Here is a 19047-nt window from a genome sequence, read left to right on the forward strand (position 1 = left end):
GGCCCAGCACTACCCTGACTGTAAATATACAGCAAGCAGAACACTCATTGCCTCAACAACCCACTTGTGAGAGAAGGAACACTTCAGCCTCTGCTTACTCCTTTTAATTGGTGCAAATGGGCCAGGTGGATTCATTTCCCCTCAGCTGGTTCAGGATTCTCCATACCTCTGATATTTTCAGATTTCCTGTGAAAAAGACAAATACAGTGCAGAGCTATCGGGCTAAAACATTCTACAGATTGCATCTCCTCTGAAATAGCTGGCACGCCACTCCATTTCTGAACGTGTCTACTTGCATCATGTATACATATTTTTTTATATTATTTCTACCAGGGATGACAGAACAAAAGCAGGTGTTTCTTGGAAGTGCAACCCTGCCTGAAGGCAACTGTGACCAATCATCATAGCCCTCTGCAGCAGAGATATCTAACAAGCACAGCAGATACAGAACCAACAGCAGATGACAATAAGAAAGGAATCCTGTTTTCACTGGTGGATGCCATTAAAAGAACAAAAGGTTTAAGAAGAGGCCTGCAATTATAAGGAAGGTCAGGGGAGGCGACCCTCCCCCTCTACTCTGCCCTGGTGAGGCCACATTTATACTGCTGTGTCCTGTTCTTGGCTCCCCAGCTCTTTATAAATATCTAAAGGTGGGAGACAAGTGGATGAGGTCAGGCTCTTCTCAGTGTAATGTAGCAATAGGAAAAGGAGCAACAGCCTAAAACTTGAACATAGGAAGTTTCATACTAACATGCAGAACTTCTTTACAGTAAGGGTGAGAGAGCACTGGTAGAGGATGCCCAGAGCTGGTGTGGAGTCTCCTTCTATGGAAGTATTCCAAACCCACCTGATGCCCACCTGTGTGACCTGTTATAGGGCACCTGCATTAATTAGCACAGGGGTTGGACTTGATCTCAAGGTCCCTTCCAACCTGTGTGGGTCTGTGAACAGAGGACAGGACTTCAGTAACCTCACTCAAGGGACAAAGCAAGCCCCCTTTAAAGCATGTTTTTGGCAGGTTCCCTGTAAACATGAATGTAAATGTGATTTCCTTCCCCTTTTGATGACAAGTTACCAACAGGTGGTGCATTATCTGGCAATTCTTCCCCCGTGGCAGATTAGACATACAGGCAGAACACTCCAAATAGAATGTTTCCCAACAGGATGAGAAAGCCATGGGTGTTTTCAGCCTTATATCCAAACAAAGCTCAATATCTTACTAATCACATGCTCATAACAATCTGGCCACAAAAGACGTTACTGCCTGCAGAAAGACATTTGACAACCAGTTAAGGAAGACAGGTTTTTGTATTAAACACTTTAAAATTGATTTGCAAATGAATGCAACAAAGCTTTATGAGTGATAAAGCTTTTGCTCAAGTCATCTTCACAGACAGAGCCTATTATTTCGAGTGCCTCAAGTCTCTGCAAATATCAATCTACCTTTGGTACGCAGCAAATCACGTGTGCAGCTTCCAATAGATAGAAGGTAGATATTATTTAAGCTTTCTAGAACTAGAATTGCAAATGGATCTGGATTGCATTCAGTTAACCTCTCTCTCCATTCACTGTGATCTGCAAAAAAGATGTGAAAATCAGGGTCACAATATCAGTTTATGCAATTCAAGACCTTATTCCACGTTCACAGTTTTACTTGATGATCTAACCTGTCTAGTAGCAAAGTGATCAAAAAAAAAGGAAAAAAGTAATATACTACAAGAGACAAAACAGAACAAATAAGATTATCCAGTCCACCTTCCATCCCTTCTTCCACTGGTTATACATATTTAAATCATTCCTGCCAGATGGTTGTCTCATCTTAGTACAGTCCTAACAGGCTCCAAGTGTCCCTAAGGAATATATTCCAGGGCTCAACTACACGGAATTAGAATGTTTCTAATATCCAGCCTTCGCTTCCTCTACTGCACAATTCAGCCCCTTAATCCCCAATGGGCAGAAGTAATAGTAACTCCATTCTGTTCATCTCTCTTCTGGGCTTTTACCTCTTAAAACACTTAAAATGCACTCTTTGTTTACTTAAGTCTTTTTTTCCAGATCACAGACCCATGCCTGTAGACATGAGACTTCTTCATATTCTTATATGAATTATCTGAGGTTTTACTCTTCCTTGATGCGTGATTCCCAAGTCTGGAAAAAGTATCTTAGCCAAGAAAAAGGCTATGAAGGAATTCCCAATATTTTACTGAGAAGACAAGCTGTAGCACCAAAGTCAGCAGAGATGGTTACAGTATCCAAGAATACTGTCTACTGCTCTGCTGCTCAGACAGCCAGAAGTGCGTGTAAGCTGGTAGATCCCTTTAAGACTGATGTTTAAGTAGGGATCTCAAAATGCATACAGGTGTGCATATATGCATCTGATAGTATCGCCCTCCTGGAACACTGGATAGAAGGCACGTGGCACTAGGAGGCCCTGGAAAAATTTTATGAAGGCAAAGTTTGAATGAGAAATCATCTCTCAGTGGAAAACTACAATTATATTATTACTTCTGGTTATCAGACAGTCAAGTTAGTGCCTAGAGGCAATACCCCAGCAGTTTAAGCTTTGATGACATTTACCTTTTCATAAGATACAAGGAGGGAAATGTCAGCAATACACTGGCAACAGGCTTGTAACTTTTCTCCTCACCGTGCCAACTGCTAAAGAAGTAATGACGATTATTAGAGCATAATTCATTCCCTTGAGCGTTGCAAATACCAGTTTAGTAATCCATCCCTGCCTGTCCTCAGGAGGACTGACCATTTCTGGAGAGCTTTTCAAACTTGCAAGAAAAGTTATTATGTGGCAGGTACTACCGCTGGTACAGCAGATAAACAGAAGGGACGCTCCAAAACAAGTCATGTTACTTGAGGATTTGAAGCGGAAAGTGAACCCACAGAGTCTAATGAAAAGATTAGGTTTTCCCTAATTATGTTAGAGACATCAACTATTCAAGAGCCTGACAGTACTTCCGTAGAAGCACCGACTTAACATTAAGCGAATGCTGATTGCTTCCTACTTAAATCAACCCAGATTCTATGGCAACAAGTCACCTTCAGCAAGTGAACAGATATTTCCAAATACTTTCCTCAAACTGTCAACTTTAGGTTGAGATAGCAGCCCTCTGATAATCTTAATGCCTTATTCATTAAGTGTCCCACTGAAGCACAGGAACTTAATAGGTCAGAGGGAGATTTACAGTATGTACATAGGAACAATCAAACCAGCTTCTCTTACAACTGAGATGAGACTGCTCTACCACCTCACTGTTGAGCTATTTACCTGATGACACACTAAAAAAGCAACAAATAGACTTATGAATCACAAAATGATACTAACTGCAGAAGATGATGAAACTCATGACTCAGGTTACTAAGATTACCACGTTCCAAATTATACTACATGAATCCCTTTCACGCGTTCCTTTGCAACTAGTATAATTTACGGTTACTATCAATTAAATGACAGTCAGAAACAGAGCTTCTAAAAGTTAAAAATGAATCGTGACATTGAGTTAAAAATCAAATTAAAATGTCAAAAGATTAATTTGGTATTATATCTCAGGGCATTTATAAAGATACTAACACAACATGCTGGGTCTGTCAGCACTCTCCAACTAAGAAGTGCTTTGCATTTCCAATAAGACAAGTTCAACATTTTGGCCCTTATAACAACTGTTACACACATTGTTTCCTGCTCTGCGATCTCACTAAGGAGGCAAATGGGAATTTCCTGAAGAGTTGGGACTAACAGGAAACAATATTACCACCAATGCTTTGAAATAGCACATGAATTATAAGGATGGTAAGAATGGTAAGAATAGGCACTATCAAGTGCTCTTTAATCGTATTGTTTAGAAGAAGTTTCAATGTTCATTTCTTAAGCTTCCTACTGAAATCTGTTGTCTTCTGAAGTCACTTCCACTAAAGAGAATGATAGGGAATTAAATACTGAAATATAAAGGCCACTCAGTCATAGTCACCATACTACAAGGCCCTGGCAACAAATATGTCAAATTAATCTTTTAGCTTTGCAGATGCATGAGGCAGTAATACAACAAAGTCATACTCTGTCATACACAGTACTTCAGAGGATTATTAGGAAAAGGTCATTAATGTGAACATGTTTTCATCCACTAGTAACAACTCTGTAATATTCATTTCATTCCAGTGTTGAAACCAGCTCCAGCTTTGCCTACACATCCCACACATATTCACTTATTGAGCATTCTACATTAGCAGGCATAGGTGGCTGACCCAGCACAAACAAGCCCCAGCTCTTCATGCTCTCCAACATTAGAAGAGGAGAGGCCACAAGGAACACACTGACCACACATCCTTCCCAGAGGAAGGTAGTAGTGAGGTACACAACACAGAGTAACAGCAATAGAAGACTCAAAATATATGCATGGAAAAATTGCCCAAACAGAAGTGTAATCTGTTTGACCAGGATGACACAGCAGTGTTCCTCTGAGCATTACCTGACACAGTGCAAAAGGAAGGAGTATGCTTGCCTTAAAAGGATGGACATCAGTTTGTAGGAGCTCAAACATTGTGAAAGTCAGCAGATCCTGGGTGCTAGACTGGGGAACACAGGAAGGGCTTTTTCTTTGAGACTATGGAGACCATACTACCAGAATTACATATTATCACACCAGGGCAAGAGCCATCATAAAACTTCATCCTTTCCTTGCTAAGTGTAAGGTCACTTTTGCTCTAATACCCCAGTGTTTCTCAATCCAGGATCAACTCTACAGGAAACTATCACAAGATCTGATGAAAAGAAGAAAACTGAGAAAGGTATAACCTGAAGTATATCCAGATGCTGCAAAATTCAACATGCCAGTACAATGATTTTTATTTCATCAAAAGATTACACAAAGGTACATAGTAAGTATGTAGGCACAGCAGCCAATCCATAGACAGATGGTTTTAAAAATAAAAGAAGGCATCCACAGACAGAGGGGTAAGAGAAAAACAAAACACTTGTCCTACATAAAGAGTGGCAGCCAAAAGAAGACTTGAATAACAGCTCCACCTCTTGCTGGCAAGGAAAGAGCACAAAAAAAAAAACCATCAGGCAGAAATCTGACTGATGAGCTTCTAACAACTACATACCCGTAACATGAACACTGCCAACAACGAGCCTTCAAAAACTAGCGTGCACTGCTTCTGTGAAATCAGTGTTTTGACAGTTACTTCAAATGAGAAGAAAATTGTGAGGGAATAAACCTGTATTTCACAAGAGTGGACTTCAGTTTTAAACTATTCTAACAGGAGAAAAAAAAAATGCCTTCAAATAAAAATAACTCCAATTCTAGCAGCCTTCACAAGCATCTTCTGCTATCAATTTCAGCACACGTTCACTTTTAAGTATTCATCCAGCTTTCATCTCAAAAGTTGGACCAAAGTAACTTCAATCTATCTTCTCCAAAGGAATTCTCCCGGCTATACACACCTACAGATGTTTGTACAGTCTTTCAGCCAGCAGGCCTTGCACAGCACGTGGCATTCTGCAGTTTACTATGGTTCAGTAAGTGATGGAAAGGCAATCATAATCGTTCCTTTAGCCAGTGGAACTAACACAGCCCTATGCTGCCTGAAAGGCCAGAACCTGTTAAGTATCCTAGACTACACTTGGGAGGACAAACCAAGTCACAGATGCTAAGGGCAAAATGTTCTACAAAACTAATACCTTGCACCTCAAAGCCCCACAGCTTACAGACATAATCTCCTTTTCCACTTCAAACAAAGGCTCCCTTTCCAGAAGCATCAAAACTGGAAATATTCTCCATCGTTATGACAGAAGAATTGCATCAATGAGTTTTGGCAAGCCTTCCCAGCTCTGCTCAGCAATGGAAGGGTCTTTATCTACAGCAGTTGGCGAGCTACTAGCAACACAGAAGTATAACAAACGCAAGTGAACATCACTTAGTCTCACAGCAAAGCAAAGAGTGTTTCTCTCCACCTACTGGTGATTTGTTTTTACAGCATTAACACAAAAACACCAGACAAAACAAGAAACCCGACTCCGTGTTCCTTCAGAAGATGCATCTACATGGTGTGATCTTGATGTATTCCCTTTCAAGCTCGGGAAATGAAGCAACTGCAGACAAAATAAATCTTTACCTCATTTAGGGGAAGTCTTTGAGACAGCTGCTACAGCGTAATTTAACCTACAAGCTGTACATAACTTTCAGCCAACATCATCAGGAGAAAACCTGTGAAAACACCAGTGAATGTTAATGAGGACTTACAGATAACTATTCTGTAATACAACAAACAAACATCTAAAAACTACGCAGGCAGAAACGTCAAATGCTAGTGGTGTGACCAGCAAATTACATGGAAGATGTGAAGTTATTATGGATGTTGGGACCAACATGCAGTTTAGGATGCAGTGAACACAACAGCAGGAGTCTCAAAAAATGACTGGATGCTTATTCCTATAACTCCACCCAAACAATGCGGATAAAAGCCTTTGCTTCCTCCAAACCTCCTGAAAAAGGTCCTCTTCAGTAAGAGGAACAGCCCTATCTCAGGTCTGGAAGATAAGCTGGGTAAAGCCAAAGCAAGTGGCTGTTTGTACCTGCCTAAAGAAAGCATAAGGTCTTACACGGCTCATACCAGATCTATAGGTAAGAAGGTGACTGTGGTAACTGACTGGGGTCCAGTGGAGAAGCTGACTGATCAGACACATGAAAGGGAGACACCAAAGCCAGGAGAGCAGAGAGAAGAGAAAACTGAATAAATAAAAGATCACAGCACTCAGCTTTTAAAAAGTCAGTTCTGCAAATTGCAAAAACAGGTTCACTACTGGAAGCCATAAGATACTAATGAAGTAAGGGCATTGTGTGCTGTTTGCTGAAATGAAGCATAGCCTGTTAGTCTGCACAAGACTACTGCTTAGAACTGCAAAACACTAGTAACAAGAAAGAGTGAGGGAAGTTCAGCTTGAGTTTCTTAGCTAGTTAGTAGAGACACAGCAAATCTACAGCAAGCATCACTTCATTGTCCCATCTTCCAGACAAAAGAGATGCTTTTTAATAAAACATGCCTCAAACTAAACAGCAGGCAGCCCATTACCATGATTACCATGGAACTTCTGCAGGATAACTCTGCAACATGACCCTGAACCAACATGCTTTAAGGCCTCTAGAAAACAGCAAAGGAGAAGAAAGCCAATGAAACATTACAGAAATTGCAAAGCAGAAATAAACAAAACTAGTGACCCTGTAGGACTCTCACCACTTAAATCTACACTTCATTTGAATAGAAAAGCTGTCCCATACCCTGGTGCTTGCACATACCAGAAGCTTTCAAAGGCTTACTTGCAGATTTTATAACTAATATCATCTCTTATGTTAGGTTCCACATGTAAAAAAATCAGATTACTTACAGCTGGTGGAGAGATGCTGAAAAGGCTGCAGTTTTTGAATCAAGCACAAAGACTTCAGAAAACAAAGGAAGTTAAAAACTGTGGGATTTAAGAAGTACAGTTTAGGCTGCGTGGAGAAAACAGGTGCAGAAAACTGGGCAAAAGTTTATTAAATGACAGAACAACAGGTTACAGTTACAAACTCAGTTCAGTGTTTAATACTGAATTTAGCATTTGTGAACAGCAAAAGGCTTCAATCAGCATTTGGAAAGCATCCCACAGAACTGCTCACAGTTGTTTTCACCAACAAAAAGGAAGGAAATCAGTCTTCTGTAATTTCAGCAACAAAAATACATTAATCACACTAACCAAGAAGTTCAATTTATTTTAACAAGTGTTTTAATAACATTAATTATATACACAATAGAAATAAAAAATCATTACAATGAAAATAGGACCAGGCATTTTACTTTGAGTAAAGAACAGTGACATAGGCAAGCCAGCCTGTTATCACAGAAGGAACTGCCAGAATGATATATTCTACTGTTGACTATTATTGTACCTGAGGGCTTTCTAGTTTCCCTGCTGCTGCATCTTGCCCATTACACACCAAATTTTTACATTCTTCATCTGACAACATGCATCTTCAGTAATTCCTCTGCAAAATACTAGTCTGCCAACAGCACTGTCCAAGAGCAACACCCAGAGGCTAAACCTATTGCTACAGAAATTCTGAACGTTAACCTCTTCCTCTCCCAAGAGAGAAGAACTATAGATAAGCAACAGTTTCCTATAAAATAAAGCGCTAACAAAACTCTTTTAAGGGTAACACTAACAGAAAAGCGCTGCAGGCAAGTAAACAAGCTCAAAATGCCAAACTACAGTCAACAATATCTAAGAACAAATGATACACAGAGTAGAACAGATAAGCAGTGATTTCTGCAACACACACTAGGGTAGTATTCCACTTAGCACAGCAACACTGTGAAAGAACAACTGAAACAATGCTTGCAATCTAGAAGTCTTGAAATGCAGAAAGGGAAGAGACAGCTTGCTTCCTATTTTCTAGACCAGTTGAAGTTGTGTTTTTTTCCTTAAATCTTGAAGACAGTCGCAGTAGGAAACACCTTGACTGCAGCAACAAAAAACTTAACTGAAAAGAAATCACCCTAGAGCGTCTCTAGTAGGAACATGTATTCCTGAACTGCAGCAAGAGGGATAGAAAGTTGGATACAAAAGTCACTTGACCTTAATCTTAAATACTCCTATCATTAACAAACTATACTTCATAAACACAAAGCCTACATACCAGGCAAAGAGAAGGGTAACAAATCAAGGGGGGGAAAAAAAAAAAAAATCACTTATTTCTGAACTCTTAGACTTCATACTTTAAAGAAAACAATGATTATTTAAAACATGACTGCACCTATCAAACCATTTATACTTTGAGATTTTAAATCAGGATAACTGATCTCAAAACAAAACAGAAACAGAAGCATCAAACACCAGATAGACAAGCTCCGTATCTATTGGGTAGAGTTTAATGCATTCTCCTCAGAGTTAACTGCATCTTCCTCTTCATCTTTCTTCTCAGAATCATGTTGTTCCTCAGGCAGCTCATGCTCTTCACCTTGCTGTGTAGGAACTGGATCAGCATCAGCTAAGAGGAAGCAATCGCTCCTCAGCACCTGCTCAGCTGTCAGTCTGTCACAGCAGAACAAATTCAGGATAAGAGATTTAACTTTATCATCCTACAAACAGAGGGAGAAGAATTTCATCAGCAAGCGAAACAAACATGATTCCAAATAACAACAAGCATTTGATGAACAGGTCCCATAATTGCATAATACAAGGAAGTTTTTAGCACTAGGTTGGCCAACTTTGAGCTAGCAGATTTCACAGAAAAGCAAAAAATTTTGTTTTAAACACCAATTCCATGAACTACTATAGATTACAGAAATGCTGAAGTCTGCCTTTTTACTGGGAAGGAACAGAACCAAAGCCAGTGACCCTCAACAACATCAACTTTTAACTGTCCTATCACTTTATACATTAACCAAAGCTGGGCTCTAAATCAACAGCAGCTGTTTTGCTAATCAACCACAAACTTACACCTCTGCTTTTTGGATTTTTCAGAAGGATTACATAGTAAATGCTTGGAACAACAACAGCAATAGACTTACTTAAAATACTAGAACAGCTTACTTAAAATACAAGAACACATCTGCTACACGTACACATAAACATCAGTTGTTGAGGAAGGGTACGCACTGGATTCAGACAAGGGAGCCACAAGAAACGCTCAAACATTCACCTAGAGACATATTACCAAAACAGGGCACGACAAGAACCTTTCCACAAGAACACTTGATTGTTTGTAGCCTCTACAAACCAGCATCACCACCGACCTGGCTCAGTAAGACAGCAAAGCATGAGACACCTGTACACCTAAAAGCCATTCAGACAAAAGAGGATCTGTGATGGAAAGGAATATACACAAGTTGCCAAAAGCCTGAAGACAGAAGCAAAGCAGACAATTTCCAGCTCTCACTGACTAGCCAAGTGACTCAAGAAAATTAACCTCTCCCCAGATGACTGGAAACCTGGGTGAAAACATGAGATCTGAAAACTGTTGATCTTACAGATATAAAGGATTTTTAAAATGCTCACAAGCCATCAGCAGTGCTTGAAGGAGAATCTCTAGACAAAAGCATCTGAATATCTCACGCACTACAAAGCAGGGGTAAACCGTGCCTGTGCACCTCCTCAGTAGAATGAAAAATGAAGAAAGGCCAAACATTTATGGAGCTTGAAAAGCTTTGCACTTATGTATTTCCATTCCACAAAAATATCAAGTGTTCATCAACAGGTTTCCCCCTGCTCATCAGTTTCTCACACTACAGCAACTGAAAACTGATCCCCAAAGGTAATACTGCTGTAGGAAAACATCTCATTGCGCTTGGACTCATTTACATCTTTGTATAAACTTAACAAAACTGAATGCTGACATACATCAAACACAGAAGCTGAGCATGACTAAATGGGTACATACAAGACGCTGCCTCTAATCAATGGCTTCCTAAAACTAACATCCCCTTTTCGAAGCTTAGTGCTGCCTTCCTGCATCAATTTGACATTTCTGGAAAACAATAAATATTTTACTAGATGACAGTGTTCAATTCCTCTGGGCATAGGACAGAGATGGAAGAGAATTTACCAGCCTGTGAAGAGCTTGCAGATGGGCATAGAGATTAATTCTGAATAAGCTGATTATAGATAAAGTCCTTAAAAGCAACGTATATTTTTCTCCAAGAACTGGGGCAAGGCTTAACAGCCAGAGTTAAGTGTCCTCGAGAAACAGTTGGAATAGATTTATTAGTATTACGGCTTTTAATATACTCTCATGGGTGTTCACGTGAGCTGTAGGAAACACAGATCTCTTTGCAACAAACTTTGGTATTTGGTGCACATGCATCAACACATATCAGGAATGAATGCTTCAAAATTAACAATGATGTATTGACTGTCATTGTATCACCCCATCAAGGTTAAAAAAAGTTCTTTTCATCAGTGAAAAAAATTAAGCAATCTAAAAACAATCCATAAGAATATTGATCTTTCAGATGAAAGCAGTTGTTAGGATTTCAGAACACACCTACTAGAGAAGAAGAAAACTAAGATAAGCTGAAACTGGCTCACTTTTATGCAGGAGTCTTAAGGAAAACAAAAGTGAATCGTTTCCTATTTTGATGTCTGCAGAAACTCTTCTACTTCCTCAAACAAGTTTCCCTTATGAAAACTTCCTTTTTTCATTATCTAAGGATTATTACACATAACCCCAAATGATGCAGTGACCAGACGGTTCTGTACAAGTTTTATGGAATCAAGTTTAAATCTTACAGTTAGCACTAATGGTGATTCATGAAGTACCAAATCTTCTTTCCTATAATCCTACACATTTCATGAGACTCATTTAAACTTTAATTAAGAACCAAGAACCAACAATGAGAAATAAGAAATACTATTGACAGGATCACCTCACTGCTCAAATGTTACACTTTTAATTCATTTTTCATAATGGTGTCACATTTGAATTAATTTGGTAGACAGTCTTGTGCTTTGTTAGCAGCAATTTCATCACTGGAGAATCTGGCTGAATGTTATTAAAAAGACATACTGTAGAGGAGATAAGTAACCTAATAAAATTGTTTACAGTACTGGGCTATGCAGTGATAACACACTGTCAGCACTGGAAGCACAGCAGCTATGTTAGTCTAGGACTGCCTCATACAGTTTCTTAACTTAAACAGCTAAGCTCAGAACAAACAAAACTCTAGTAAACCTAGACCAATTTTTGCCCTGTGCTATCTAAGATATCTTTGCAAAGCATTCACATCATTAGGTTAATACATGTAGCAAAATCAACAGAAAAAGCATGATCTCCAGTGATTAAAAAAAATACAGGAGTCACACATAGGGAGAACTGGAAGGGGCAAATGACAAGAGCAAAACAGTCACTAACTAGAAGAGAACAAGGACAGCAGTGGTCTGAGGCAAGTGATTTTTTAAAAAGGTCCATTAATTTCCCAGGGAATTTCTTTAAAACTATGTATGATAACATAAAAGTCAGAATAACATTAAGACATATAAGAAGAAAGGCAGCGCCTGTGGCAAAGGTGGAAGTTAAAAGCAGGCAAAAGAAAAGGTCTTAAGTCCCGGCAAGACAGAAAACTTATGGGAAAGAGTCACACTGGAAAATAAACCCAAGGAAAGAGAAGTACTCAGGTTAACAAAGATCTAGAGAAGGCCATAAAATCATCTAACTATGATTAACATCCAAGAGATGTTTCCTATTGTAAGGAAAGGATTAAATTCAGAAGCTGAGGAACTAAGTCAGGAAATACAAAGGCGCACAGATCTACTCCTACTTTCAAAAGAATCAAGACATTGGATAACACTCAGTCTCAAAATACAGACCAAAAATATAGTTCAAGGTGTCAAAAGTTGCTGATGCAAAGGCAGACACAGAACAACAGCTGACAGGAGAGTGAAAGCAGCAACAAAAGTTCACGTCACACAAGGTTCTCTTATGTCTCTGGATTTGTTTCAGAGGCAGGGGAAAGCTCACACTTCACACACACGAAGAGCAAATGGGAAAAAGACAAAGAGTATGTTACATGCTTACAACTGCAATTAAGTGATTAAAATGGAAATTGGCCATTTTATTAATGCTCAAGAATTGTGCGATTATCTGTAAAAGACAGATTAGCAAAGTCAGCCTCCTTGACTTGAGAAAAAGGCACGTTCCTACCTCAATTACCATCTTTGAGGCACAAATCTCAATTAATTATCTCCAGGTCTTTAATTGAGGGATACCAAGACAATACACATACCATGTCAACCGCATCCACCTCAGGTGTTCCATCTTCTTTTATGCCAAATTCTTGGTTTTGAATGCAAAGCTGTAAATTAAAAGATACCTAATATGTAACACTGGTTTTCCCCTTAGTTTAAACAAATATCAGTCAGGGAGATTCCATGTTTCAAGTGAGAATGAACTGTTGTGGAAAATAGGTGAGGGAAGACTTACTTGTCTTTTCACAATAGGAAAAAATCCACAGGGGCCTTGGAGTGCCTTTGCACAGAAACAAGACCCATATAAAAATACAGTATCAGAATAGTAACTATTAGATGTCCAAAAAAATGGACTTTTTGAAACATGACTCAAAGTCCATGCCTGAGCTGTACACTTAATTCCATTCCCCACAGCACCTCTTAGAGCGTCTCTACAGATGTGAATCCTACACCCATAAAGTAAAATTTCCACAGCCCTTTACTATTGCCTAGAACTATGCCTATATAGAGAGCTTTTTTCCAAAATTCTGCTTGCAATTTAAGCTGCAAATGCCTGTTCTGTACAAAGACAGGAAAAAGAAACACATTTTAGTCAGTGCTGGGCAGCTGTGACATGAGAGCCTCTGAGAGCTCACAAAACCATTGTCCCCATTTTAAAAGTGGCAGTATAGCCCAATAAAGAACACAATTTCAGATACCTGTCACTAAACTGGGAACTGTTGATGAAAAAATTTAGCTCGTGTTGGTTCAAACGATCAATACAACAAGACTGAGCTGCAGATTAAATATAGTTATGTAGCATATATAAATATATGCTTTCTGTTCAACCTTAACTCTGCTCCACACCTACCACCTTGTTTATTAAAGAATCATCATAGAATGGCCTGGGTTGGAAGAGACCTCAAGGATCATTAAGTGCCAACCCTCCTGCCACAGATCTAGCTAACCAATAGATCAAGTACTAGATCAGGTTGTCCAGGGACCCATCCTAATACGAGCGTTTATTTCTCCAATATATTTCAAAGTAAAAATAACATTGATTCATTTACTGCTACCCTTGACACGTGCTACAGTAATATTACCAGAAATTCTCTCATAATCCATAACATACCCAGAACAGAAGGCAGCCATAGGCATACATGTCAGAAGCAGGAGAAGCTGGCTGTCCCATCTTCAGTTCAGGAGAAACCAAGCTCAGAGTACCAATGACCATCGTGTCTGCAGCAGCACGTTGCTCCTATGGGGAAAAAGCTGTACTCAGAATTTCAAGTGAGATCAATAGCATGTTGCAGCAGAGGTATCACCCTCTCCCTTTTAACAGGTCAGCCGACTTGAATAACAACATTCTATGCTGACTCCAAAAGAACCGTAAAACACTCTTTTACTGACAGAAAAAGATGTGTGTAGAGTAGAAAGGAGATAAAGTCATGCACCTATCATCTCTAACTGTAACAAAAGAATAGCACTGGCAGATTTTACCCCACACTAGAACTATCAAAGGTCACAGAGATGATAATACAAACTGTGACACTTCTCAAATAACAAAAAATGATAGAAAATGTTTAAAGATATTCAACACTACTTTGGAAAATGTTAGTTCTGTTATCAGTTCTGCCAGCTTTCTCATTTATTCTTTTTCCTGGTGTAACTTGCTGCTTCCTCCCTCCTGGTTTCCAGCACCTTTTGGGAAACAACACAAGCTAGCCTCCAACTTTCAATCATTTTTCATGGTCACCCATCACAGCCGAACTGAAGGGAGACTGGTCTCTACATTGCTAAGAGCATCCAATAACACGACAGTTTGCAGCTCTGCTCATCAACTCGTGACCACACAGAAAATACAATCACCAATCAATACTCTGACACCATCTATTGAAATGGAACAAACTGGGCTGTGAACCACAGTTGAATCTTTCCTGCTCTATTATAACATTTCAGTACAGTCCACAGCCTCAGGGTATGGAAAAGAAAGAGAAAACTCTCATCAGCTCTTACAGCTTCCAAGGTAACACTATCTGCAATGAGGATGACCTTTCAGAATCCAGCTGTAAAAGTTTTGAAAGCACTTTTCCTTGGCACATTAAAAATTGCCATCTATTTCAGACAAGCTATGCTTTGTTGTCCAAACATTTGACATACCTTGTAAGATTAATATGTGAATTATATTTATATATTGCTATAAAAATTAAACATAGAGCAGACCTCTGGCACAAAAATGTTCATAAGGCTATTTGAGTTTCTACGATTCTGTGAACCTATGAACATGTAGAAAGGCAAAAATATGAGTGAGATTATTTTTCCTTCCTCTAACACAAGTTATTACTCTGCTGATACTGATTACCATTAAATACAGAAGACAGACAAGTAAGAAGTACTTGAACCTCTACATTTTTCTGTTCCACTGTGTTCTTTAACCTGGGCCCAATTCTCAATACTTGTTTTTTCACACCCTCCAAGATTAGATCATATTGCGCCTTGCTGAGATTTTTGTCAAACTGCCCAGCACTAATCAGAAGCTGAGACAGAAACTGCTGCAATGTTTATCAATATATCTTATAAACTGCAGATGCACTTCATTTTTTATACATAACTGACTAAAAAAAATAATAAATGAACTAAAAACACACTGCAAGTTTGGGTTTTTTTGTTGTTTTTTTTTTACCTCTGATTTAGTGAAGTCAAAGTCTCCAACAATTCCTTGTTTTCGATTCACAGCAAAAATGTTATTTCCATGCAGAGATCCGTGTACTATGTTAGCTCCATGCAATGTTTGCAGACCTTGGGCCACTCCTTTCATCACTTTTAATGTCTCCTAGTGATTTAATTCAGGTGCTTTTTAAGAAGATAGATATGGGAGAACCAAAGCAAAACATGTTTCTCTTCCAAAACTAGAACAGATTTAATTTAAGATTCGTACACTTTCAAAGTTTCTGATAATTGTTTTAAGTAAGGATTAATTCTCAGTACGATTGTGATAACCTGCAGTCAGTCACAAACAAATTGCAATCATTTATTAACAAATCATTAACATGAAACAGAGGATTAAACTAACAATAAAATAAAAGAATCCCTGCAACATGCTCTGAGAAATGCACCTTTACAAGTGTCTCCAAGTTAGCAGCCAGAAGCTTTAAGCCATCAAACACAACTAGGGAATAAATTTGTACTGGCTTCTGGCTACCTCTTCTTTGGGAAGGGCTGGTTAAACAAACTGCCAATAAACTGCGTATGGAAAGGAAAGAGAGGAGAGAGAACAACACACCCAACCTCCCAAAAAGCAACCTCCTCCCCACCCAACAAGTTCTCTAAACTCCAACACAAGAATGCCTACACTAACAAATTAGATATGCCCACTCCAGTGATTAAATGTACTAGTAAGACAACTGAGGCATTGATTTCAATAAAACAGTAAATCCAAGCAAAATCTCTTTCGGAAAATTACAGTCTACTACTCGTTAAAATCTAACCAACCTATTTTGTGCAATTGTACAGTTAGAACTCAGCCACGTAAGGAAGAATACTGCTAAACATCTTCAGCAGCAAAAATATGGTAAGAGTACAGCCCAAACACATAAATAGGAAAACACTCATAGTCTAAGTAATTGTACTTACTTCTAAAGTTAAAGGTGTATCAGCCTGTACAGCAGTCAGACTTGCTCCAGGGTAGTACGGGACCATTAAATACATCAAAGGATCAGACTTGAGCAAGAAAATAATATATTATTTCAAATGTCAAGAACACTGGAAAGTTTCACACGCACTAGATATATGATGAGTCAATCAATTAACGAAACTATTTCCTTAGTAAACATAAAGTAAGGTCAGAAAGTAAAAGATAAATTGATTTAATGATCCAACTTAACAGTCTTCCAGCTTAAGCAAAAAAAACACCAGCATTACAGGTTTGAATCTTGCCTTGCAGAAAAGAAGAAACAACAGCTGTAATAAACCGGATTCCTCCTTCTGCTGATCCCAGGCTTTGTGATACTTGGCAACTCTCTCTATCACTTTGGCTTCTGAGCTCACATCTACAGAGTATCCCTGAAAAAAACAAGACAAATACCCAAACTCCTATTCCTAATGCCTGTATCACCACCATGAGATACTTACAGTTAAAGAACGGCATACTGTTACATTCTACCAAGTAACCTTCTATTCATAAAAAAGAAAAAGAACTAACATCCAAATGTCTTATGCCCATTTATCAACACTTAAAGTCTGTACCAGTGAAAAACAGTCTCCCATTTAATATTAAGTCCAACACAATTATAACAGTGCTTCCCATAATATAACATCCCTTGATTTTTAATTGCTAGCACATAGGAAAAGAAGCAGAGCAGAGGAAAAGCAGCAGTTCCTGGAGTTTCACAGTTACATTATCTGGAAGACAAACCTGCATTTACAAAAAGAAACAAGAATGAATAAGTTAAAGGGCTGATCAAATATCAGAATGAACAGGTAACAGTAGAGAACCACTGTTTACTACAGCTGCCCTCAAATGGAGAGAGAATAAAAAGAAAAGTAAACAACAGGGAAGCAATCCAGAGGGAGAACAATGCTGTGTTCTACAGGCCCCAATAAAAAAGAAAGTGCAATCAGAAAAGGGTTTTTGAATGCAGGAATTGAAAAGAAACTGAAGAGTTAATTCAGAATCAGCACATTCACAAGCCAAAAGTCTCACCTGCAGTGGTACCTGACAGCCTGGACAAACATTACCTTTAGAAGAACCTTCTGATCCTGAATTTCTGAACACACTAATGGCCGCTTTGTGCTCAGTTTCTTCAAGGGTTCAGCATCTAAAAGGTCTCGCTCCAGACTGTGTGACAGAAGTCCACCTGAATTCTGAAGCACATGTACACACACACAGCCAAGGTAAGAGCACAGCTTTAACAGTCTGTAAGGCTCACAGGCTTTGACAACCTCTCCTCTTTCTCAAACAGCTTAGCAAAGCACAAACAGTGGGGACTTGTTAAAATTAAAATTACAACGTGTGTTAGCAGGAGTCTAGCCTCAGACAAAATGGATCTGCAAGGCAGTTAGAAAGATACTGAACATCACCTAGGAGAACGGGCAGGAAGAAATGAAAAGCCATGGTACTGCCCCAAACATTAACTAACAACGTGCTCAAACACAACCTATACTTACCATATAGCTTAGAATTCCTGCTTCTGGATACAGAAGTGGCAGCTCAGGGAACCATTTCTGTACCAAATATGAAAGTTTCTCCTAAATGAAGGAAACAAGGCAGCTTTAGGTCACTACCTTCTCACATCACAGATGTTGACATTTGAAAAGTATGTATGTTGTAGCATCTTGCATACACATGTTTGTACTTCCTTTAGCAATACCCCTTAAAGTAACACCACCACTTTTTTTCTAACAAAGAAAAAACTCACCTCTCCCAGTAATACAGCAGTTCAATACAGACAGATTTCCAAAAGCTCTAAGGGTGAGACCACTAATGTTAAGGTACAAAAGGAAGTGCTTTTTCTACAGTATACCACTTTTTCCAACAACACAAGAGGTACAACTTCACTGAGACTAAATGGAAAAGACAAATCAAGTAGTAATGCAGACCAAAGCAATCAAATCAGCACCAGAGCTGTCATAGCTATAATGCAAGGTAACTATTACACAAAAACTGCTGTGTTTGCAGAGGAAAGCTGCAAGGCAGTGGTTTCAACTCTCCCCTCTAGATGGAGGACTCAGTGAAACAGTTATCTCCTTCAATTCAGGATAAACCCTATTTTAGCCTAGTCATAAGGAAATATTTCCCCTTTCAAGAAATAATCTTTCTTCTACACATAATCTTATACTCACACCAGCAGTTTTTCTTGGTCAAGAACTACAGTTCATTTTCTCTTGCTTCACCTGCTTTAGGTGGGGGGGAAGTACTGGTAGAACATGGCGGAAGAATTGTCTGAAAAGATCGCACCCAAATACCTGCTTCCTTTCCTCAGAGATTTTGCCAAGGAAGAGCAACCTTAACATTCAACACTAGAAAAAACACCTTTTTTTTTTTTTCCTATTTTATCCACAACATAAAAAAAAAAAAATCATCTGAAAAGCAGATGGGGCTCAAATAGCTTTATTTTAGTTGCCTAACTAATACTTACATATTCTTCTTGTTCCTTATATATTTCCTGAAAAAGCTTATTTCGCAAAGCAGCAATTTCTTCTTTTATTCTTGTAATTTCAAGCTCACTGTAATCATCAGACTGCATCAGGAATAACAAAGTTAGTGTATAATTCTCATTCTGCTATTACACCAAACAACAGTTATCTACTATATTAGGATTAAAAAGCAGCTCCCATGT

General features: G+C 38.8%; 1 protein-coding gene across 4 annotated transcripts in view; it reads right to left on the reverse strand.

The window, feature by feature from the left end:
* Window positions 1-7520: 7520 nt before the first annotated feature.
* The window catches only part of STK31 (serine/threonine kinase 31), a 29794-nt gene continuing 18267 nt past the window's right edge, over window positions 7521-19047 (reverse strand). For all 4 annotated transcript variants that reach the window (XM_015853875.3, XM_015853874.3, XM_032443185.2 and 1 more), the window contains 9 exons: window positions 18847-18948; window positions 17876-17956; window positions 17447-17572; window positions 16646-16771; window positions 16343-16429; window positions 15393-15542; window positions 13842-13967; window positions 12769-12837; window positions 7521-9126 (listed from right to left, as the gene is read on the reverse strand). In XM_015853875.3, coding sequence (XP_015709361.2) covers window positions 8902-9126; window positions 12769-12837; window positions 13842-13967; window positions 15393-15542; window positions 16343-16429; window positions 16646-16771; window positions 17447-17572; window positions 17876-17956; window positions 18847-18948 — 1092 coding nt within the window. In that variant the 3' untranslated portion in view covers window positions 7521-8901. The remainder of the gene's footprint in view (window positions 9127-12768; window positions 12838-13841; window positions 13968-15392; window positions 15543-16342; window positions 16430-16645; window positions 16772-17446; window positions 17573-17875; window positions 17957-18846; window positions 18949-19047) is intronic.

The sequence above is a fragment of the Coturnix japonica genome, chromosome 2, assembly GCF_054131305.1.
Source record: "Coturnix japonica strain WE chromosome 2, WE-NBRP24, whole genome shotgun sequence".
NCBI classification, from domain to species: Eukaryota; Metazoa; Chordata; class Aves; order Galliformes; family Phasianidae; genus Coturnix; species Coturnix japonica.